This window comes from Babylonia areolata, chromosome 32 (genome assembly GCF_041734735.1).
Source record: "Babylonia areolata isolate BAREFJ2019XMU chromosome 32, ASM4173473v1, whole genome shotgun sequence".
Classification (NCBI taxonomy): domain Eukaryota; kingdom Metazoa; phylum Mollusca; class Gastropoda; order Neogastropoda; family Buccinidae; genus Babylonia; species Babylonia areolata.
In genome coordinates this window covers 13,384,157-13,409,235 of record NC_134907.1, presented here as the reverse complement: position 1 = coordinate 13,409,235, position 25,079 = coordinate 13,384,157, and the positions used below count along the sequence as shown (strand labels likewise).

Sequence of the window (25,079 nt, the reverse complement as noted above, 5' to 3'; positions counted from 1 at the left end):
AAGGGCACAAGCGATGACGTCACGAAACTTTGATTGTCAGAGTTATTTCCCTTCTAGTGGGACACTATTACAGTGCATTATCTCCCCTTTTGTTTTGTTTTGTTCTTTTTTTGTTGTTGTTGTTGGGTTTTGGTTTTTTTGTTTGTTTGTTTGTGTGTGTTTTCCAAATATCTTCGTTCTTCCTCCGTGGTCGTAATCCTGTTATTATCACGTTTCCTAGTTTATCTATGACTCAAAAGAGTTAATGGGAATAAACTCATTGTCATTGTCAGCACTTCTGTTGATTCGATGATCCCACCAGCTGGAACATCAGTCTGGTTCTCTGGATCGATTATCAAATTTGTAAAACGGAAAATCAAAGGAAAATAGGAAGAAGGTTAGCTGAACATGTATGACCATAAGGCAAGATGTCCATACGACGATTAACTTAGCTCTGTGAATGGCTTCGACCCGCACGATACAGTTCGAGAGTGATTAAGTCTCTCTCTCTCTCTCTCTCTCTCTCTCTCTCTCTCTGTGTGCCCAGTGCGTGTATATGTGTGACGTAGCTGTCAATGTGTGTGCATGTGTTTCAGTTGCTTGTTTTCGTGACATTGTTGGACTGTATTGTGATTCTATGACTGCATGAGTGTGTATTGTAACTGTATCCTCGGCACATCCCAAAAGTGGTAAAAGGATTATATTTCCGAGTCTTTGAATCTTTGAAGGACGGGAATGATCGAGGTCTTTAGTTTTAACTGCTCTCTCTCTCTCTCTCTCTCTCTCTCTCTCTCTCTCTCTCTCTCTCTCTCTCTCTCTGTCAAAGTGCATCAGCCTTTTTCCGTGTCACGTGTGTGTGTGTGTGTGTGTGTGTGTGTGTGTGTGTGTTACGGCGTGTACACTGACACGCTTGTTTGTGAGAAAGTATTACGACTGAAAGCAGGCTTACATCACGCCTGTCTTCAAGAAGGGAGAACAAAACAAGGCAGTGAAAACTATCAACCAATCTCTTACATGTGTAGCCTGCAAAATGATGGAGCACATCAGTTACTGATCACCAGCCACGGCATATCATGACGTACCTCTACAGCAATGGTATCCTCTGCCTAGCCGGAGCAGCACGGCTGCTCGGCTACGATATTGACGACTGAAGCCACATTCGAGCTGGAAAAGAGGAACTTGACCAGTTGAGTAGATGCAATTGTCCTCGACTTCCACAATGCCTTTGACAACTGATGTCAGCCATGCCCTATAGCTGCCTGCACATGAATTACAGCGCTATGGAATCAGTTAGACATATATCAGCTTTTGGATTTAAAAAACAACAACAAAAAACAAAAAAAACCTTTCTCAGTTGAGGACAGGCAACAAGCAGTTGTGCAGGGACTGAGTTACCTCAGAATACCGTGCATCCCAGTCAAGTCATGTGTTCCCCAGGCTCGTCCTCGGCCCTTGTCCGGTCTCCGCTCCTTCTAGTACATCAGCTGACTGACCTCCCAAAGCGGGCCCATCAAATCTAAGGCCAGATTGATTTGCAGATGACACCACTGATGTGCAACGGCAACTGAAACAATCAAGAGGGAAGCTGATCAGCATATCAGTATCCAAGAAGACCTAGATTCATGACCGCTTACCATCTGGGAGAAACAGTGGCCGGGTCATGCGATTCCACCCCGGGCCGCAAGAGTGCTCCACCTTGAGTGTCAGTCGAAAGACTGAGGGAAAAGATCATACCAAACTACCAGCCAACTCCATGGCCATCCACTGCCGGGAAAACGTCAACACTACAAAATATCTTGGTGTGAACATCCAAGACGACCTGCACTGGCCGGGGGATCCCACATTAACAAAGCTACTGAACAAGACCCAACTCGGCTGAGGCTTTCTTCGGCGCAACCGACCCAAAGATGGGAAACCAGAAGACAAAGGAAACTGTGTACAACGGCCCTTCTTCGACCTATCCTCAGTTCAGTACGCTGCGGTCTGTGTAGAGGATCCCTAGAGAGACAGCCAGTGACATTCAGTCAGGCCATCAGTCGAAAATGTCCCGGCGGCAGCGCCGTGCAACAAGATGGGCCATGACTATCCGACATCGACAGCCGGACGTCATGTGCCGTCAACTCCGGGCCATCCTTAGCTCCCTCAACCATAGACACTAATATCTCAGGGAATTCTAGTGTCAATGCCTCACTGAACTGATACCCCCTACGTCAGACAGAAAAAAGCTCGCCTGGAGATGAGTTTTACAAGTTAGACCTTGGTCTCACAGTCTCCATCAACTCAGTCTGCCTACAAAAACCACAGACAGCAGGCTGAACTCCAGGAAAAAAACAAACAAAAAACCCCTGCTACTACGACACCGGGCCCTGCTTGCAGGTCGCAGTACAGACATAATCTCCCCCCCCCCCCCCCCCCCCCCCACCGCATCATCCCAGAACGGAACACGCTGCCCCGCACCCCCACGTGGACCCCCCACTACCATCACCCCTGGCCCCCCGCCAACTCACACACACTCTCTTTTTTTTTCTCTTTTTATTCCCCTCTGGGAGAAGGGCTGTGCCGGCTGGACGTATTCCCGGACTGTCGGACCCAGCTGGAGATGCGAACACACCCCTGCGCCCCATCTCCCCTATCAGTCCCTCGGCAGACCACTGAGTTGGTCGTCAAGTAGAAGAAGAAGTTTTACGATGCGTTTATATTTGTATAATTTAGTAGTTGTTGTAGGAGGAGTTGTAGCAGAGAGAGAGAGAGAGAGAGAGAGAGAAAAAAAAAAAAAATCCATAAAGCGTTCGTGAATCCAAACATGTAAGGAAACACAACTCTGACTGTAACAATTATTATTTCCCTTACGTCGTCCATGCCTTGTCTGTGTCACGCTTTTGTGCTTCGCTGACGAAACTACCAGCGGTGTTCACGAAAGTTTAAAGAAAGCTAACTCCTGTCGGCCAACATCTTTGTTGTCGTGCACAAAGAGACTGCAGCTGGCGGATTTGTGACTCAACAATGAAGCTGTACACGGACAGAGGAAACTTTCAAACGATAAAAGTTCTGTCGGCGTCCAAGCTGTCTGGAGTTGGGGTGGACCTAACAGATGTGAAACATGGGAGTGAGTGACAGTTAGCTAGGCTACATATGTCAGCAAGTTTTTGTATGAAAATTTGGAATAATTATCGATAACTCCGCCTATATCCTCTCCATATCAGCATCGCTCTGTCTTTGTCTTGACAGTCATCTTAGCGTCTCACTGTGTATCTCTTGTCTACGTCTGTTTGTTATTCCTAAGAGCCTACCCCACTCTCATCTTTCTGAAGTTTCTCTCGTGAGTAGTCCGGTCTCTTATTGTTATGTGTGTATGAACGAGTCTTGACCTTCCTCTCACTCTATTTTTGTCTGTCTCGTTGTCCATATGCCACCACACCTCACGCCTGATATTGTATGTGAGCGTACCAGTTCCACAGAATGACCATCATCACATTCCCTCCACCAAATCTTGTTGGTGTAGTGAAAATATCTGCAGTTTATTTATCTTAGTATATTTAGGCATTTTGAAGGTAAAGTGTGTGTGTGTGTGTGAAATTTGATATGACTGAGCAAGCTGAGTGCTGGTCCATAAGTTGATCATCACTAGGAATGAGGTTGGAGAGTGGGTAGGGAGATGGAAGAGGGAGGAAACATAACGTCATAGTCAAGTCTCTCTTTTTTTGTTCTTGTCAGTTGATGTTCCAGTTTGCTGAAATGTTGCAATAAACTAATTAGATACTAATTATGTGAACAAATAATCTATACTTACAATATATCACATTATCCAGAAATATGTTCTTGGTGATTTATGAAACATTTGGTTTTAGTCACAACACATTACTTAGGTGTTACAGATATATGTACACACACACTTAAGAATGGAACTAGCAAGCCACACATACACATGCACGCACGCTCAGTGCTTACAGATATTTAAATAAAGTCATAAACATTAAAACATACATGTGCACATATAGTATGCCAGCCCCCCTCCACACACACACACACACACACACACACACACACACACACACACACATTGTACACATATATACAGACATATATATATATATATACATATATATATAATATACAGACATATATATATATATATATATATATATATATATATATATATATATATATATAATTGTTATTTATACATATATCCCCGAAAATGGAGTATGGCTACCTACATGGTGGGGTGAAAATGGTCATACATGTAAAAGCCCAAGCGAAAACATGCAAGTGAACATGGAAGTTGCAGCCCACAAAGGAAGAAGAGGAAGATATATATATACATATACATATAACGTTATCTTTTGAAAATTAGCTCTTGTGTGATGTGTGACAGGTAAAGTTGTGCCTTACCTGAAAGACAGCCGTCTGCCTGTGCTGGAGGTGTTCCCCAACAGGTTTTTCTTCTCCAGCAATGCAGCTGTCAGGTAAGAGTGTGTTTGTGTGTGTGTGTTTTAAGGCTTTTTTGTTTTTGTTTCTTGTTGTTCATTTTTTGTTTTTGAAAATGTATTAATAGTTGGTTGTTTTTTTTCAAGTTTATTCAATATTTTGACTGTGAGGATTGCACAGGCAATAATCACTCTATACGACATTTATACAAGTTAAAAGAGATACATGAATATGCATAAATATTATATTCATAGATTTATAGTTATTATGAATATTAAATTGACATATTTATAATTATTATGATAAGGGTTCTGATACTAGGTTCACCTTTACATTATTCATGATTAGGGTGGAAGGTAGCAGAATGTTTAAGACACTTACCATTACCTACCATTATAATGTCTCAAGGGTCTGGGTTTGAATCCCAGTCTCGTGCCTTTTCCCAAGCTTGACTGGAAAATCAAACTCAGTGTCTTCTTATTCGGATGAGTTGATAAACCAAAGTCCTGTTTGCAGCACACACACTTGGTGCACTGAAAAAGAATCTCTGGCAACAGAAGTGTTGTCTTCTGGCAGTATTTTGTAGAAGGAATCCTCTCTGATAGTGATAGGTGCATGCACTTAAGGCTGAGGTGCACTGGGTTATTCTGCTGGTCAGATAGTGGCATCTTCTTGAGAAACTGAAACGGAAACTATGTGATCAGTAACTGTGTGTGCTTCTGCGTGTGTGTGTGTGTGTGTGTGTGTCTGCCTCTGGCTCTGCCTCTGTCTCTCTCTGCTTTGCTTTACTTCTTCACCGTTCAAACCTCTTTCACTGAAAAAGACCTAATTACTTATTAACACACACACACACACACACACACACACACACAGAGTGACACACACACACACACACATACACACACACACACGCACACGCACACACACACACAGAGGGAGAGAAAAGACTGAACAGATAGACCATACTCATGAAAAGGTATATATATATACATGTGTGTGTATGTTGCATTTTGTACTTATTGTAGTACTTCATTAATTTTAAGAATGAGACTTCAAAAATTGTCCCACTCTTGTCAGTGCTTACCAAAAGTCCATCTCAGTCATGAAAAAGTCTGCAGTAAAAAGTCAAGAAAATACTTTTTTTTCCATTTTCTTTCATGTACAAGCACAAGTATCAGCATTTCATATTTCCTCAATTAAAAAAATGTTATTTACCTTTCCTCCAGTTATTTACTATCCAAGGGAGGGCAGTCAGTCTCGGATGAGGATCAGCAGTGGATGGAATGGGAGACAACCAATCTGATTGTGAGTATTCTGTCACTCTTTATTAGGGTTTTTCTTTTCTTTTGTTGTTGTTACTGTTAAGTGGGCTTGTTTTTTTGGTTTTTTTCATTGTTGTTTTTTAATATGGTTTGTTTTGTTCTTTGTTACTTTGACTCTTTTTTTTTATCTGTTGTTTCTGTTTTTAGTATTCATGAAAATTATGTACAGTTGATGATACAGATCTCTATTTTGATTTCTTGAGGAATCTAGTTACATTCATGAGAATTTTGCATAGAAATGTTATTCATGCTTGGAGCCTTTGTTGTAGAGTGTTGCAACATTTTGTAAACTGAAATTTTGTTAAGAACCAAACCTGGCCATGAAAAAAAAAATTGATGCTGCCAGACTTTTAGGAAAAAATAAACACATGATGACCATGTATGCATCGAGGATAGAACGGACATTTTTTTCTTTATTTGTGCACTCACTGCTAGTGCGAATTATCCATCAGTCAGAATGGCTGTGAACAGTGTGATGATTTCTTATTTTTTCAGTGAGGGGTTTTGTGTGTGTGTGTGTGTGTGTGTGTGTGTGAACATCATGTATACATGTCCATACATGCACAGCATCACATAAATATGTGGAGTGGAGTGATGGCCTAGAGATAACGCGTCAGCCTAGGAAGCGAGAGAATCTGAGCGCGCTGGTTCGAATCACAGTTTAGCCGCCGATATTTTCTCCCCCTCCATTAGACCTTGAGTGGTGGTCTGGACACTAGTCATTCGGATGAGACGATAAACCGCACTTAGCGCACGTAAAAGAACTCACGACAACAAAAGGATTGTTCCTGGCAAAATTCTGTAGAAAAATCCACTTCGATAGGAAAAACAAATAAAACTACATGCAGGGGAAAAAAATACAAAAAATGGGTGGCACTGTAGTGTAGCGACGCGCTCTCCCTGGGGAGAGCAGCCCGAATTTCACACAGAGAAATCTGTTGTGATAAAAAGAAATACAAATACAAATATGTAATTATTATGTGTTGTTAAGAAAATTTCTTCACAATTTTGGTGTATTCCTGATTTTTACATCATGTGTTCCTGGTGGTAAGATTTTGGGGTTGGAATTTTAGCCCGGATTTTTATTTATGTATGTGTTATTTATTCTATTTTATTTTATTTTCGTTCTGTGCTTTGAGCTGGCTAGAAGTTGAAGACGAAGTGAAGTCACTCAGCTGAATATATTTTCTGCTACAGGAACGGACTCAGTGAATGATTACTTTGCTATTGCTCCTATAAATTTATGACTGTGTGTATTATATATGTTATTGTTAATATTTCTTTTCGTGTAATTTTATGTCAGAACTTTTTTAACAAATACTTATTTTCATGTCTATAGTAGCTTTTAAAAAATAAAAAAAACTATTTATTTTCATGTCTTTTTTGGATCAGCATTTTTAACATGTTTATTTTCATATTTATTTTAGTAACATTTATATTTTATAACAGCTTTTTTGTTTTTACAAATATTTTTTCATTGCTGTATATGTCAGCATTTTTTATCAGTTAAAATTTCATACATGTATATATATTCATGGCCTTTTATGTTTTTTTTGTTGTTGTTTTTTTTAAATCTAAATTTACCCTTTTCATGTCTGTTTGTCAGCACTGTTTCACGATCATAATTTGTGACGTGTGCAGCCAGTGGCAGTGCCTTATTTGGTAGCGACAGTGGGTCATGGTCGTGCCGAGAAAGAGCTGCTTGAACTCTTGACCCCCCTGTTGGCCGAACTGGAAAAGAAATTGAAAGGTCAAGGTCATCTTGTTGGGGTGAGTACAGGAAATGTTTTCTTCTAGATTTTATATTGATGCACAAATTTGCGTAAGTGCACAAACTGGCGTGCACATGCATGCACACATATGCGCATAGGCACACATGCACACTTGCATGCACATGATTAAGTTTGATGCACACATGCACAGAACTGAGGCTATGATCAGTCAGAAATAAACAAGAAAGCACTAATTTTTACAAAACATGGCTTTCATCATGAATTTATTTTCTGAAAGTTTCACCCTACCATTCAGGTAGCCATTCTCCATCTTTGTGGAAAAAAAAGCAATTGCTCTTAGCAGGAAGAGATAAAGAGTGTTTGACAGACATGTTTTGTTGTAACATTGACCATACTGTGGAACCCACCTCAATAAGGTGTGATGTGTTTGAATGTATACACTCACAAAGTAGATGGTGAGTAGAAGATGCTCACTCAGTCTGGCTCCAGAACTAAGCCATTATTGTCGTCAGTAGGGGGCTTAGTAGGTGGGTGTCCTTCGTACTTTAAATCAGAACAGGCACTACTGAACACCACCTTAGTGACTCAGCAGCAGTGCAGGGTCTCCTGTGGTGTGTGGCTTCTTGGCAACCTAACATCGATGGCTCCCTGTGGACTGCCGGCACTGGGACTGCGACAGACGAACCCGGGTGTGGCCGTGTACGGAGGACTTGGAATATGGGAGTAATGCCATTGAAACGGTGCAGATGATGGGGCAGCAAGCACACAGACAAGGAAAAAACACAGCTAGAAGGTGAAAAAGATTGCCTTCAAGGTTCACCGTTTGAAAATGACTTAAGTCTGGAGCAGCAGATTGTGAAGTTTTACTTGGGGATGAAATGGGGTTAATGGTTGCATGTAGTAAAATGAGTGACACCTGTGTGCATTTCAGTCTGACGTGAGTGCAGCTGATATTGTCGTCTTTGGAACTCTCTACCCCCTGAGTCAGGAAAAGGCCTTCGGAGGTGAATAGCTTAATGTGTGTGTGTGTGTGTGTCTGTGTGTGTGTGTGTGTGTGTGTGTGTGTTTGTTGCAAAACTGGAATGGAAGGAAGTGCTCTATTGTCAGTTGATGGTCATTTCAAGCACTTTGAATTGTATCTTTGCACGATTGATAGCTATATAGATATATTTATTATTATTGATATTATTGTTGTTATTGTTATTATTATTACTGTTGTTGATGTTGCAGTTGATATTATTATTCCATTTTTTTTATATTATTACTATTGTTATTATTATTGTATTGAGTCACCTTGTGGCAGCAAATTTGTCTGAAGATTTAGACAGTCGCAACACTGAGAGCATACTGTCACAGGGTAATTTCATCTCAATTTTTTTAAATTTTTTTTTATGATGTTGTGGGTTGTAGGTTGTTGGGTTTTTTCCCATTTTTATATATACTGTTCTGCAAAATGTTCCCAGAGACAAATAGTGTCTCACATCGGATTCTTTTAAGTTGGATTCTTTTACGTTTGCTAGGAGCAGGAATTTGAACCTCATTCATTACATAAGATCAGCAGGTCCATAACACCCACACTTCCACTGATGGTCTTATAAGTTGTAAATGAATTCCCTTTTGTGAGTTTCATGTGGGCGGGGAGGGTGGAGACTTTTGTTTGTTTGTTTTTTTGTTGTTGTTTGTTTGTTTGTTGTTGTTTTTTTTTGTCAGACTAGGAGGGATGAGGAGGTAATGGTGAGCATAATAGAATTATGTTGCAGTCCTAATAGTTCAATAATAATGATGCTGATTAAAGATAATAACGATTTATATAATGTTGATTTATATATAACTTATATAATATTTTACATGGTGATGGTTTGTGTAATGTGTGACGATGATGATTTGCATGGCGATGATTCAGTATTGATGCATGTCGTGATCATTTATATAAAGTGTTTAATGATCTGTACAATCATGATTTGTTTTATGATGATTTATTCAACAATAAAAAGAATATAGCTTATATATTATAATGATTTATATAATACTTTATAGTGCTTTGATAAGCTTTTATAAATGCTTTAGTGCTTTAATAAAAAAAAAAAATAAAAAAATTTTTTTTAAGTGCTTTGTATCATAATTATATAAATAATAATGATTTATATAATAACAATGAAATGACATTGTGGATCAGCAATGTTGGACAAGTATCCGGCAGTTAAGGCGTGGACAGTTGCCATGGAGACGGTGCCAGCAGTGCAGGATGCAGTGAAAAAGGTCACCGGGGGTCAAGGGGTCACTGCATTCAAGGTGAGTGAGTCTTTCATTGGTTTGTTTGTTTGGGTTTTCATGTAAACATGTGAGTGGGTGTGGTATGTGTGTGTGTGTGTGTGTGTGTAAATGTGCTTTTGGGCAAATGTCATCTCAGTAGAATTGTCGCTGTTGTGTGTGTGTGTGTATGAATAGGGAGTGATGGTATGAGTGTGTGTGTGTGTATTTGCATGTGTGTGTGCTTGTGCATATGTCTCCATGTGAGAGAGATCACATGGATGTTTTTGTGTAGTATATATGAATTAGAGAAGGTGTATGTGTGTGTTTGTGAGTGTGTGTGTGTGTGTTTGTGAGTGTGTGTGTGTGTGTGTGTGTGTGTGTGTGCATATGCAGATTGCACTGTGTGTGTGTGATCTTGTGTGTGTTGATAAACTGACTTTCCTGAACAACGTTCAGTCAGCTCTCCAAAGAGAAATATTTAACCAGAGTGCAGTTTTTCAACATAGACGATGTGTACAATTCCTTTTTTTTTTTTTTTTTTTTTTTTTTTTTTTTTTTTTTTTAGGATTCTTTGTCGAGTCAGCCAGTCCCCATCTCCTCAGCCTCCACAGTCAAGGTCAAGGATGCTCAGCCGGCCAAGGAAGCCAAAGGTCAGAGTGCCAAAGGACAGAGTGCGAAGGCTGCAGCTGCCAAACCTCCTGCTGCCAACAAGGCTTCAACTGAGAACCCTGAGGTGAGTAAGAGGGGGTTTTTTTGTTTTTTGTAGGGTTTTTGTGTGTGTGTGGGAGGGACATTGTGTGCGTGAGAGAGAGTGAATAAAAAAAAAAAACACCCTAAGATCTGGTTGTTCAGTGACATAAAATAGGTTTCGAGCTGACTGATTTTTATCTTGAACACCTCAAAACAACGTAAAAAAAAAATCCAGCAACGTAACAAGTCAGTTGATCTGTACATTTCTCTCCACTCTGATGTCTTTAGATAATCTCCCTTGTGTTGTGCTGTCCTGTTTTTGTTGTTGTTGTCATTTTTATACAGAATTCACAATATGATGCAGAAATGAACTGGACTCAGAACTGGAAAATGTCATGCAAGGTTTTGGAAAAAAAAAGTATGGACTTCTGTCGTTGTTCTCTCAGATTTGTAGGAATATGTAGGAATGCTGAATAGCTGCAGTAGTAATAATGATGATGATGATAATACTGATAATGAAAATGAGGTGTCTTCTAGAGGGCATCATGGGTGGGTGGGTCGTTATTCAGTGGAGGTACTGTGCATGAGTGTAATCTGGCACGTCTGTGTGTGTGTTTGAGGGGTCGAGGGGGGTGTGGTGGTGGGGGGGGGGGGGGGATTTGGAGAGAGTAGGGGCAGGTGGGGTGAAGGAAATGTAAAGCACGTTGAGCAGTATTTCTGGAAAAAAAAAGTGCTGTAAAGATGTCCATCATCATTATAATTATTACTATTGTATGATAGCCAGTCATGTCCAGCTATGACCACCAGAACAGCAGGGAAGGCATCTGCTGTCCTGACTACCTGGGCTAGAATTTTATTATAGTGGAGAGTGTCTTGCCCCAAGTTACATCCCCACTCTCTCTCAGTGGTTTTTAGGACAGTCAGTGTTGGGATGGTTCCCAAAAGCCAGCTAGCCCCCAAGGCTGCAGCACTAAGAGCCAGTGCAATCTTGCCTCCTAATTTCAGAGCCACAGTCCTTCACAAAAGACGAAGCTGTAAATGACTTCCGATTGCAGTGGAGAAACCATTGATCGTACAGCTCTCACTTTGCTGTTGGCCCTACTGTAAGCTTATGTCAGTCTGTGATATTAGCAGAGCATTGGGCCAGTTATTATTATTACCGTACTTTAAAAAGACCTTCTTGTTGATAATAATAATTATTGCATCTGTTTAGACGGGTGCAGTAGCTGATTGGTAAAAGCGTTGGACAATATTAGGGTCCAGGCTTTGAATCTCTGTAGCGGCACCTGATGGGTAAAGGGTGGGGAGTTTTCCGATCTCCCAGGTCAACATACGTGCAGACCAGCTTGTGCCTGAACCCCCTTCGTGTGTATACGCAAGCAGAAGATCAAATACGCACGTTAAAGATCCTGTAATCCATGTCAGCGTTCGGTGGGTTATGGAAACAAGAACATACCCATCATGCACCCCCCCCTCGAAAACGGAGTATGACTGCCTACATTGCGGGGTAAAAACTTGTCATACATATAAAAGCCTACTCGTGTACATATGAGTAAACATGGGAGTTGCAGCCCACGAAGAAGAAGAAGAAGTGCATCTGTTTGTTTTTCACTTTTGATCAGGTACCGATGGAGAGAGTACCGGCAGAAGAGGCAGAGGCTGCAGTGAAAGCCTGGAACACCAACGCCAAGAATTTCCCCACACCCACCCCCCGTCATCACCCTGTGTGAGTGGTGGACTGGTGATGATGGTGGTGAATGAGTGATGGTGATGATGGTGGTGGTGAATGAATGATGGTGGTGGTGAATGAGTGATGATGGTGGTGGTGATGATAGTGGTGAATGAGAGATGATGGTGGTGAATGAGTGATGGTGATGATGATGGTGGTGGTGAATGAGATATGGTGATGATGATAGTGGTGAATGAGAGATGATGGTGGTGAATGAGTGATGATGGTGGTGGTGGTGAATGAGTGATGGTGGTGATGATGATGATGGTGGTGAATGAGTGATGATGGTGGTGGTGAATGAGTGATGATGGTGGTGGTGAATGAGTGATGATTGTGGTGGTGGTGAATGAGTGGTGGTGGTGGTGATAGTGGTGAATGAGAGATGATGGTGGTGAATGAGTGGTGGTGGTGGTGAATGAGAGATTGTGATGATGATGGTGGTGGTGAATGAGATATGGTGATGATGATAGTGGTGGTGAATTAGAGATGGTGATGATGATGGTGGTGGTGAATGAGATATGGTGATGATGATAGTGGTGGTGAATTAGAGATGGTGATGATGATAGTGGTGGTGATATAGAGATGGTGATTATGATGGTGGTGGTGAATGAGTGATGATGATGGTGGTGATGATGGTAATGGTGAGAGATGGTGGTGAATAGGAGATGGTGGTGAATGAGAAATGATGGTGGTGTTGATGGTAATGGAGAATGAGAGATGGTGGTGGTGAATGAGAGATGGTGGTATTTGATGAAAGAGAGATGATGGTGATGATGGCGGTGGTGAATGAAAGATTGTGGTAATGATGGTGATGGTGATTGAGAGATGATGGTGGTGAATAGGAGGTGGTGGTGGTGATGAATGAGAGGTGGTGGTGAATGAGAGATGATGGTGATGATGATGGTGGTGGTGAATGAGAGATGATGGTGATGATGATGGTGGTGAATGAGAGATGGTGGTGATGATGATGATAGTGGTGAATGAGAGATGATGGTGGTGGTGAATGAGAGATGATGGTGGTGGTGGTGAATGAGAGATGATGGTGATGATGGTGGTGAATGAGAGATGGTGGTGGTGAATGAGAGATGGTGATGATGATGATAGTGGTGAATGAGAGATGGTGGTGATGAATGGGAGATGGTGGTGATGATGATAGTGATGAATGAGAGATGGTGGTGGTGAATGAGAGATGGTGGTGATGAATGGGAGATTATGGTAATGAATGAGAGATGGTGGTGAATGAGAGATGGTGGTGGTGAGTGAGAGATGGTGGTGATGAATGGGAGATGATGGTGATGAAAGAGAGATGGTGGTGGTGAATGAGAGATGATGGTAATGAATGAGAGATGGTGATGAATGAGAGATAATGATGGTGATGAATGATAGACGATGGTGATGAATGAGAGATGGTGGTGATGAATGAGAGATAATGATGGTGATGAATGATAGACGATGGTGATGAATGAGAGATGGTGGTGGTGATTATGGTGATGAATGAGAGATGATGGGAATTGTGGATGAGATGAAAGATGATGTTGGTGAATAGGAGATGGTGGTGGTTATTGAGAGATAATGGTGGTGATGATGATGGTGGTGAACAAGAGATGATGTACTATCTCATGCTAACTTGTTGCCCATGAGCCAAATTTCCAGGGTTTTTTTTTAAGGATAGGTGATACGATTGATTGATCAAACATCCTGTGATACATGTTAGCATTCAGTGGGGTGTGAAAACATACCCAGCATGCACATCCCCAAAGACAGAATGTGGTTGCCTACATTTGTTCAGTAAAAATGGTCGTACACACAAAAGCCCACTCGTTCATAATAACAATAATAATAATAATGGTTTTTATATAGCGCTGAATCTTGTGCAGAGACAAACCAAAGCGCTTTCGCACCAGTCATTCACACACATGCATAACTCTAAAACTGTAGAAACTAAAGACGAGGAAGGGCAGGCAAGGGAGGCTATTTTGGGAAGAGGTGGGTTTTAAGGCCAGACTTGAAAGAGCTGAGAGTGGAGACTTGACGAAGCGAAAGAGGAAGTTCATTCCAATCGCAAGGTCCAGAGACAGAGAAAGAATGGCGGCCAACAGTCAAGTGTTTGAATCTGGTATGCGTAAACAGAGTGGATCTGAAGCCGATCGTAGTGAGCGAGATGGAGTGTAGAGGTGAAGGCAGCCACAGAGATAGGAAGGGGCAGTTTTGTGAATACATTTATAACATAGAGTGCTGATCTTGTACTTTATTCAGTGTGAGACAGGGAGCCAGTGGAGATGTTGCAAAAGAGGAGTGATGTGCTCAGATCTTTTCTTTCTGAGGATGGAGTCGGGCAGCAGAGTTTTGTATGCTCTGAAGGGACTGAATGGATGAAGCAGGCAAACCAGACAATAGAGAGTTACAGTAGTCAAGGCGAGAGAGAATGAGAGAAACGACAAGTCTAGATGTTGCGTCAGTGGACAGATATTTCCGGACGGCACTGATGCGGGACTGACATGTCTGACTGATAAATTTTTGCATGGACAGTGTATTGTCAAGGACAGCACCGAGGTTCCTGACTGACGTGGAAAGAGGGATGGGTGTACTGCCAAGTTTGATTGTGTCAGTTGTGATGGAAGACAGTTTTTGTTTAGTTCCTATGATCATGTATGTATACAAAGGAACATGGGAGTCGCAGGTCACAAACACAGCAGGAGAAGAGTGATGATAAGAACAGTAACGATGATCGTCATGACAACAGTGACATCGGTGGCAGTGATTTCGGGTGTTTAGATTAAAGGTTCCATACCCCTGTACAGCCATCAGGGTGGTGAATTCATGTCCACTGTGTCCAGGGCTAGGCATAGGAAGGCGGGGCCCGACCCTCTCCTGCTGTTTTAACCTTCCCCAACCAAAGTCATGTGCCCATTCACACATGGGTGGAGTGGGGAAAGTCAGAGCAAAGTGCCTTTCTGAAAGACAAGACACCAGGTCGAAATCGGAGAATTGAACCCTGGTCACTGGATCAGAAGTTCGCCTTGCTGATTCTGCATGGTGCCTCCACGATTTTGAGTGGAGATATCCTCAGAGATGATGGTTTCGGGATTTAATTGAATTGAAAGGCTGTGATGACGGGTGCAATAGCCGAGTGGTTAAAGCGTTGGACTGTCAATCTGAGGGTCCCGGGTTCGAATCACGGTGATGGCGCCTGGTGGGTAAAGGGTGGAGATTTTTACGATCTCCCAGGTCAGCATATGTGCAGACCTGCTAGTGTCTGAACCCCCTTCGTGTGTATATGCAAGCAGAAGATCAGATACGCACGTTAAAGATCCTGTAATCCATGTCGGCGTTCGGTGGGTTATGGAAACAAGAACATACCCAGCATGCACACCCCCGAAAACGGAGTATGGCTGCCTACATGGCGGGGTAAAAACGGTCATACACGTAAAAGCCCACTCGTGTGCATACGAGTGAACGCAGAAGAAGAAAGGCTGTGATGAAGATAACGATAAACATCATGATGGTGGTGATGATGATGATAAGAGTTGTTATATTACTATGGGTCGATCTTGATGGAATGAGAATTCTGGTAATCATGCATGCAAGAGTCTCGGTTCTTAGTTTTAGAACTTCATTTTAATTAATGTGACAGTTTTGTGAATCAGTTCATAACATTCATCAGTTCAGTCACTCACTCATGTCTTCTTCAGACATGTATTTATTCATCCACAGAATTCATTCATTTGTTCAATCATTCATTTTGTTCTTTCATTCATTTTATTTCCTTTCTTTAATAAGTTCATGCATTGGTCTGTACATTCAGTCATTCATATCTTCTTCAAATATCTACTTCTCCAGCAAGTTCATGCATACATTAATATGTTCATTAGTTCCCCCTTGTTTGATGAATTCATGCATTTATTGGTACATTCACTCTTCAAACACTTATTTATCCACCTCCAGGATTCATTCAGTCATTGGAAATGAATGATGAGCATCTACAGGCAGCTGTTATTCAGCTCTGCCCACAGTAGCAGCTTGCTATGCAGATGATTCTGTATTAATTTGTAAAGCGTTTATAGCTTGGTCTTTGACCAAGGATTGGTGTTGCATAAGAAGAAGTGTTCATATCAGCCAATCAAAAATTTGTTCCTACTTTATTTCCTGTGCTCCGGATGCAGCCTACCCAAGAAAGACAAGCGGAACATCCTCATCACCAGTGCTCTCCCTTACGTGAACAACGTCCCCCATCTGGGCAACATCATTGGCTGCGTTCTGTCAGCTGACGTTTTCTCCAGGTGGGTAGAAAGTTTTGGTGGGTGTTGGTGTGGTTCAGAGGGTGGGCAGTTTGGGTACATGTGTTTAGGTAGGTTGAGGGCAGCAGTTTGGGTACATGTGTGGGTTAAGGGTGGTCAGTTTGGGTACATGTGTGGGTTGAGGGGTAGGCAGTTTGGGTACATGTGTGGGTTAAGGGGTGGACAGTTTGGGTACATGTGTGGGTTGAGGGGTGGACAATTTGGGTACATGTGTGGTTTAAGTCTGGACAGTTTGGGTACGTGTGTGGGTTGAGTAGTAGATGGTTTGGGTACATGTGTGGGTTGAGGGGTAGATGGTTTGGGTACATGTGTGGGTTAAGGGGTGGACAGTTTGGGTACATGTGTGGGTTGAGGGGTAGATGGTTTGGGTACATGTGTGGGTTGAGGGGTGAACAGTTTGGGTACATGTGTGGCTTAAGGGGTGGACAGTTTGGATACATGTGTGGGTTGAGGGGTGGGCAGTTTGGGTACATGTGTGGGTTGAGGGGTGGGCAGTTTGGGTACATGTGTGGGTTGAGGGGTGGACAGTTTGGGTACATGTGTGGGTTGAGGGGTGGACAGTTTGGGTACATGTGTGGGTTGAGGGGTAGATGGTTTGGGTACATGTGTGGGTTGAGGGGTGGATAGTTTGGGTACATGTGTGGGTTGAGGGGTGGACAGTTTGGGTACATGTGTGGGTTGAGGGGTAGATGGTTTGGGTACATGTGTGGGTTGAGGGGTAGATGGTTTGGGTACATGTGTGGGTTGAGGGGTGGACAGTTTGGGTACATGTGTGGGTTGAGGGGTAGATGGTTTGGGTACATGTGTGGGTTGAGGGGTGGACAGTTTGGGTACATGTGTGGGTTGAGGGGTAGATGGTTTGGGTACATGTGTGGGTTGAGGGGTGGACAGTTTGGGTACATGTGTGGGTTAAGGGGTGGACAGTTTGGATACATGTGTGGGTTGAGGGGTGGACAGTTTGGGTACAAGTGTGGGTTGAGGGGTAGATGGTTTGGGTACATGTGTGGGTTGAGGGGTAGATGGTTTGGGTACATGTGTGGGTTGAGGGGTAGATGGTTTGGGTACATGTGTGGGTTGAGGGGTGGACAGTTTGGATGCATGTGTGGGTTGAGGGGTAGATGGTTTGGGTACATGTGTGGGTTGAGGGGTGGACAGTTTGGATACATGTGTGGGTTAAGGGGTGGACAGTTTGGATACATGTGTGGGTTGAGAGGTGGACAGTTTGGATACATGTGTGGGTTGAGGGGTGGGCAGTTTGGGTACATGTGTGGGTTAAGGGGTGGACAGTTTGGATACATGTGTGGGTTGAGGGGTGGACAGTTTGGGTACATGTGTGGGTTGAGGGGTGGACAGTTTGGGTACATGTGTGGGTTAAGGGGTGGACAGTTTGGGTACATGTGTGGGTTGAGGGGTAGATGGTTTGGGTACATGTGTGGGTTGAGGGGTAGATGGTTTGGGTACATGTGTGGGTTGAGGGGTGGACAGTTTGGGTACATGTGTGGGTTGAGGGGTGGGCAGTTTGGGTACATGTGTGGGTTGAGGGGTGGACAGTTTGGGTATGTGTGTGGGTTAATGGGTGGACAGTTTGGGTACATGTGTGGGTTAAGGGATGAACAGTTTGGGTACATATATTGGTAAAATGGTGGATAGTTTGAGAACACGTCAGCATGAGTGGTATGGGAGTCCAAGAGGGAGAGAGAGAGAGAGACCTGTATGATTAAAGATCTGTGAAACATGAACAAAAACAATAATGATCGTACATTTATTACCTTACTGGCATTTACATTATCATATTATGTGACAATTGGCCAATGAAATTGTTCGTCTCAGAGTAATGTGTTTTGCTGTTGGTCTTCCTTTCAAAGCTTCAGCGCTCATTGCATCATGAGAAAATTATGTCAGACTCTGAACCTCCACATGAGTTTTATCAGCTGGTTAATTAATGCTGATTGCTGTATTTTGAAGTCTTCACACCTCAAAACTTCAAACAAAACATATCACGTAAAGTTATCAACTGCTGTTCCAGGTTTTGCCGACTGCGAAACTACAATGTCCTGTACATCTGCGGAACGGACGAGTACGGAACAGCAACAGAAACAAAAGCGTTGGAGGAGGGGGTGACACCCAAGCAGATCTGTGATAAATACAACAAGCTGCACACAGAGATCTATCAGTGGTTCAACATCGACTTTGACTTCTTCGGAAGAACCACCACCAAGCAGCAGACAGAGTAAGGAGAGGGGAATTTGTGTGTGTGTGAGGGTGTTTGGGTGGGTGGGTCTGGGTGTGTGTGTGTGTGTGTGTATACTGTGGTGTAGGGCAGTCTAGTGTAGTGTAATGTGTGAATTGTAGCGTTGTGTTTGTGTGTGGTGATGTTGACAGAAATGATGTAATTTTCACATGTGATGTTTGAAGGTTTGTGATGTAGAGAGAAATGATGTCATTTTGACAGTGATGATGTCATTTTGATGTGATGTTTGAAAGTTTGTGATGTTGAGAGAAATGATGTTACTTTGACAGTGATGATGTCATTTTTACATTGATATTTCCAGGATTGCGATGCTGACAGATTCGATTTGGTTTTGACGTGATGTTTGAAGGTTTGTGTTGTGACAGAATCGCCCAGGACATCTTCTGGCGTCTCCACGAGCGAGGCTTCATCCTCAAGGACAGTGTTGAACAGCTCCATTGTGCCAGCTGTGATAAGTGAGTCAGGGGGATTAACTCTTTCACTGCCACATTCCTCCTTCTTCTTCTTCTTCTTTCCATTACACGACCAACATCGACTTGCTGATGACTCTGTCATGGTTCATGCATGCTGGGTATTTTCATTTCTCTATAACCCACCAAACACTGACATGGGTTACTGGATCTTTAACGTGTGTATTTGATCTTCTGCGTGCATACATGCACGAAGGGGATTCAGGCACTAGCAGGTCTGCACACATGTTGACCTGGGAGATGGGAAAAATCTCCACCCTTTACCCACCAGGCGCTGTTACCGTGATTCGAACCCGGGACCCTCAGATTGAAAGTCCAACGCTTAAACCACTCGGCTATTGCGCCTGTCTTTGTGAAAAGCTCACCCCAGTGCCTTTCAGTATCTTAGACTCAACGCTCTGTCACATGATTCAGTTCTTGTCAAAGCAACACAGAGGACTTGTTTGCCTTGAACTCGGCCGAGGGGGGGGGGGGGGGGTTGGTGAGTTAACTGTTACACAGGAAAGTTGGCTGTAGTGTCAAGCTCAGTTACAATGAGAAAAATAGTCTGTTTAACATGACTCCGCAGCGTCGACTGAAGTCACCTTTGGTGATGAACTGTCCAGTCAGCTTATATAATCTGGTCTTTTTGTGGTCAGCTGTGCAATAAGCAACAAAGATCAATAACAGTGAATAAAGCTCCTCACCAGCTGCCATGGTGAAGCGATTACCATTGAGCAGAGACAGTTGGGAGGATGGGGGTTCGATCCCCCATAACAGGTAGGGGTTTTCAACCCTTGGTGGGAGTTGATTGTGCTGTTGACTCTTTTGAGAAGACTGGAACCCACACAGTCAAGGGGTCATCCACTTCATGGATGCGTATTTGGGTGTGCTGCTAGAATTTCCTGACCAACACTGCAGGTGTCTGTATCTCTCAGCCCTGGTTGATGTTTGCATGAATTAAGAGGCACAGTCTTGTGACCCTGATAGCAGCAGCATCCATTCATCATCATGGAAATTCAGAAAACAAAATGCTGGGGCATCAAAAAATAAATTTAAAAAAATAATAATGAAAGGTGTGTGATCCATAGTTTCTCAACTGCAGTGGGGAGTCATTTTGCAGCTTAGTCTTTAGTGAAGGACTGTGACTCTGAAATAAGGAGGCAAGATTGCTCTGGCTCATAGTGCTGCAGCCTTGTGGGGCTAGTTGGCCTTTGGGGACCATCCCAACACTGATTGTCCTAAAACCCTCTTTACCAAGAGAGTGGGGATGTAACATGGGCAGGACAATCTCCACTATAATCAAATTCAAGCCTAGATAATCAGGACAGAGGCCTGCTCTGCTGTTCTGAGGGTCATAGTCAGACACAACTGACTGTCATACACTAGTAATAATAATAACAATGATAATAATAATGGACATTTATATAGCCCGTTTTTTTCCCAGAAATACTGCTCAAAGCGCTTTACATTTCGTTCACCCCTCATAGTCACCTCCCCTGTTGTTCCTGTGGTCATAGTCGGACATGACTGACTGTCCTACATACATAGAAATACATACAAATAACGAATAGGTATAGAAATGATTACATAGAAATACATACAAATAACAAATAGATATAGAAATGATTACATAGAAATACATACAAATAACGAATAGATATAGAAATGATTACATAGAAATACATACAAATAACGAATAGGTATAGAAATGATTACATAGAAATACATACAAATAACGAATAGATATAGAAATGATAAGTCAGGCTCCTCTCTGTCTCACAGGTTCCTGGCGGATCGCTTTGTCGAAGGCGTGTGCCCCCTGTGCGGCTTTGACGATGCCAGGGGAGATCAGTGCGACGGCTGCGGGAAGCTGATCAACGCCACAGAGCTGAAGGAGCCCAGGTGCAAACTGTGTCAGAAGACGCCCTCGCCTCGTGTCTCGCAGCACCTGTTTTTAGACCTTCCTCAGGTGAGATGAATAAAATGTGTTTTTGTTGTTGTTGTTACTAAAATCAGGCATATCAGACAAAAACAGAAAATACTGTCGTATTTGGTGACCTCAGTTTCAATACCCCTCCACTTACGCACTTTGGGGTGAGTCTTGTAAAGGTCTTCAGTGTCGGCGGATTCGTGGGGGCTATCGTTGGAGGGACGTGGTGGCGGTCTCCTCCTCTCTTGGTGGGACACTCACTCAGTCTGGCTCCACGACTAAGCCATTATTGTTGTCAGTTGGGGGTTTAGTAGGTGGTGTCCTAGTATGTTAAATCAGAACAGGCACTACTGAACACCACCGAAGTGACTCAGCAGCTGTGCAGGGTCTCCTCTGGTGTGTGGCCTCCTGGCGACCAAACATCGATGGTTCCCTGTGGACTGCTGACGCTGGGACTGCAACAGGCGTACTCAGGTGTGGGCGTGTATGGGGAACTTGGAATGAGCGGCATGGGAGTAATGCCACTGAAATGGGGCTGCAAAAGAAAAGGGGGAAAAAAAGAAGAAAATACTGTCACACAAGATGCTGTTTTAATACCTTCATAGCAAAGATGGCCTGGGAGGAGTAGAAAATACTTTGTTTCACTGAGCACATAGCAGTTTGAATAATAGTAGGCACTCTTTTTTTTTCTTTTTGATTCTGACAATACATGAAGTGCAGCATATTAAGAGGTACACATCAAAATGACTATAAAAAGAAAATGAGTGGGGTGGGGGGATGGGGTGGGGGAGTTAAGAATTGATGGAGCATTGACGGATTGATGGCTGTCGTTGTCTTGGGCATGTGTGCACCTTCGTTTGAATCGGATGTCAAGGCCCTGATGTTTTCTTCTTCGTTCATCGGCTGTGACTGCCGCATTCACTCTTATACACAAGTGGGCTTTTATGTGTATGACTGTTTTTACCCCCGCCATGTAGGCAGTCATATTCTGTTTTCGGGGAGAGGGGGGATGCATGCCAGGAATGTTCTTGTTTCCATAACCCATAGAACGCTGACATGGATTTCAGGGATACTTAACATGCGTATCTGATCTTTTGCATGCATATACACACAAAAGGAGGTTCAGGCACTGGGAAGTTTGCACATTTGTTGACCTGGGAGATTGGGGAATTCCCCACCCCTAACCCACTGTGCACCATGACTGCGATTTGAACTCGGGGACCCTCAGTCCAACTCTTCAACTCTCAGTTGTGGTGCCCATTGCCCTGATGTTATCAACTCTTCACATGCTTATTTATCTGCCTGCATGTCTCCTCTGTTGATCTCCATCTTCTTGAAACCTTCATGATATTTGCTACGGAAATTTTCCGGTTTTGGATTTCCAGTTTTAGCGAAAGAATGTTCCCATTCAGACATCAGCTGCTCCCATAAATGTGGTAGTCGTAGTAAGAATCAGCGGTTGACAGAAATATCCATATTTACAGGTTATTGTATTTATTGTATTGCATTGTATTGTATTACTCTTTTTGTCACAACAGATTTCTCTGTGTGAAATTCGGGCTGTTCTCCCCAACGCCACTTTGTTAGATTGTAACAATGCCTTGGTTGCAGAGTATTATAAGGCGCCCCATTATTTTACTTTATTTCATTTTATGTCACTAGGTGGGGACCCATTATTTTACTTTATTTCATTTTCTGCCCCCAGTCAAAGCCCCATTATTTTACTTTATTTCATTTTCTGCCCCCAGTTGGAGCCCCACTATTTTACTTTATGTGATTTTCTGTCACAAGGTGGGGACCCATTATTTTAATTATTTCACCCCCGGTTGGTGCCCCATTATTTTCTTTTATTTTCTGTCACTAGGTGGGGACCCATTATTCAACTTTATTTCATTTTCTGCCCACAGTTGGAGCCCCACTGTTTTACTGTATTTCATTTTCTGTCCCTGTTCAGAGCCCCATTATTTTACTTTATTTCATTTTCTGCCCCCCAGTTTGGACCCCATTGTTTGATTTATTTTTCTGCCCCCAGTTGGAGCCCCAGCTGAAGCGCCACCTGGACGCAGCGTACGCCTCAGGAACGTGGACCAGCAACGCCCGCACCATCACCAACTCCTGGATCCGTGACGGGCTCAAACCTCGCTGCATCAGCCGGGACCTCAAGTGGGGTACACCCGTACCCCTGGATGGGTACAAGGACAAGGTGGGTGGTTGGTGGATGGATGGTGAAGGTGGTGGTGGTGGGGTGTGTGGTACACATGAACTCCTGGATGGGGTGCGAAGACAAGGTGGGTGGTTGTAGGTGGTGGTGGATGGGTGGGAAAAGTGGTGGTAGTGGGGTGTGTGGTACACCTGTACCCATGGATGGGTACAAAGACAAGGTGTGTAGGTGTGTGGGTGGTGGTGATGGATGGATGGGAAAGGTGGTGGTGTGTGGGTGTGTGTTGTTGAGTCAGTGGGTGGGGGTTTGTGTCTGGTATGGGGAGTTTGCAGGGCTGGTGGATGGGTGGAAGTGGTGCGATTGGGGGTGCGTTCGTTGTGACCTTACGATGGGGTACGCCTGTACCGCTGGATGGGTACAAGGTTAAGGTGGGTGGTGATGGGTGGTGGTGGGGTGTGTGTGTGAATGGGCGGGGAGTGTGTGTGGTTTGGGGAGGAGTTTGCAGGCGCGGTTGTATGGGTGAAAGCAGTGCTACGGCAGGGTGGGGGGGGGGGGGGTGTTGTGACCTTACTTTTGGTACGCCTGTACTGTACCCCTTGATGGGTACAAGGACAAGGTGGGTGGGGGTGGGGGTTGATGGTTTTCATGGAAGGTGTTGGGGGGTTCGGGGGGTGGGGGTGGGGATACGTGATGTGTGTGTGATTGGTGCGAGGACAGGGTGGGTGGGCGTGGGTGGTGGATGGGTGGAGGAGGTGGTGGTGGTGGTGGTTTTGTGGGTGTGTATGTATTTGTGTGTGTGTGTGTGGTGGAGTTTTGGTGGGGCAGGCATATGACTGTAACTGGTGGTAGTGTGGGTGTTTGTGTGGAGGGTGTGTGTGTGTGATGGGGGTGTGATGAATGGGTGTGAGAGTGGGTTGATGGTTGGGTGGGTGTGTACATGTATGCAGGTTGGTGTGTCATTGGGTGGATGTACCTATGCTTGGGTGGGTGTATACATGTTTAGTGGGTGTGTATACATTATATATGTGTGGTGGAGGGATGGGTGTACACTGGTGTATATATGGGTGGGCAGATGTATGTGTGATATGGGGATGGTGTGTATATATGTGGGCGGGTGTTTAGATACGCAGGTGGGTGGTGGGCAGTTGTCAGATGGTCGGATGATGTGAGAATGCGGTGTTGATGTGTGTGCGTATGCGTGCACACGCGCATGAGCCACTTTGTTGCCAACGCTGTGAAAGTCGCTGTGTTGTACTGTTGTGATGCCAGGTGTTCTACGTGTGGTTTGACATCCCCATCACTGTGTTGTACAGTTGTGGTGTCAGGTGTTCTACGTGTGGTTTGACATCCCCATCACTGTGTTGTACTGTTGTGGTGTCAGGTGTTCTACGTGTGGTTTGACATCCCCATCACTGTGTTGTACTGTTGTGGTGTCAGGTGTTCTACGTGTGGTTTGACATCCCCGTCACTGTGTTGTACTGTTGTGGTGTCAGGTGTTCTATGTGTGGTTTGACATCCCCATCACTGTGTTGTACAGTTGTGGTGTCAGGTGTTCTACGTGTGGTTTGACATCCCCATCACTGTGTTGTACTGTTGTGGTGTCAGGTGTTCTACGTGTGGTTTGACATCCCCATCACTGTGTTGTACTGTTGTGGTGTCAGGTGTTCTATGTGTGGTTTGACATCCCCATCACTGTGTTGTACAGTTGTGGTGTCAGGTGTTCTATGTGTGGTTTGACATCCCCATCACTGTGTTGTACAGTTGTGGTGTCAGGTGTTCTACGTGTGGTTTGACATCCCCATCACTGTGTTGTACTGTTGTGGTGTCAGGTGTTCTACGTGTGGTTTGACATC

At 43.6% G+C, this 25,079-nt stretch overlaps 1 protein-coding gene across 1 annotated transcript in view; it reads left to right on the top strand.

The window, feature by feature from the left end:
* The first annotated feature begins 2,833 nt into the window (after positions 1-2,833).
* LOC143276702 (methionine--tRNA ligase, cytoplasmic-like) overlaps positions 2,834-25,079 on the top strand; it is a 49,839-nt gene continuing 27,593 nt past the window's right edge. The window contains exons 1-13 of the mRNA XM_076581341.1: positions 2,834-3,085; positions 4,355-4,445; positions 5,634-5,712; positions 7,371-7,499; positions 8,394-8,466; positions 9,639-9,754; positions 10,281-10,448; positions 12,028-12,131; positions 16,298-16,414; positions 18,459-18,662; positions 19,049-19,138; positions 20,918-21,104; positions 23,098-23,268. Of these exons, the coding sequence (XP_076437456.1) occupies positions 2,983-3,085; positions 4,355-4,445; positions 5,634-5,712; positions 7,371-7,499; positions 8,394-8,466; positions 9,639-9,754; positions 10,281-10,448; positions 12,028-12,131; positions 16,298-16,414; positions 18,459-18,662; positions 19,049-19,138; positions 20,918-21,104; positions 23,098-23,268 (1,632 nt within the window). The 5' untranslated portion in view covers positions 2,834-2,982. The remainder of the gene's footprint in view (positions 3,086-4,354; positions 4,446-5,633; positions 5,713-7,370; positions 7,500-8,393; positions 8,467-9,638; positions 9,755-10,280; positions 10,449-12,027; positions 12,132-16,297; positions 16,415-18,458; positions 18,663-19,048; positions 19,139-20,917; positions 21,105-23,097; positions 23,269-25,079) is intronic.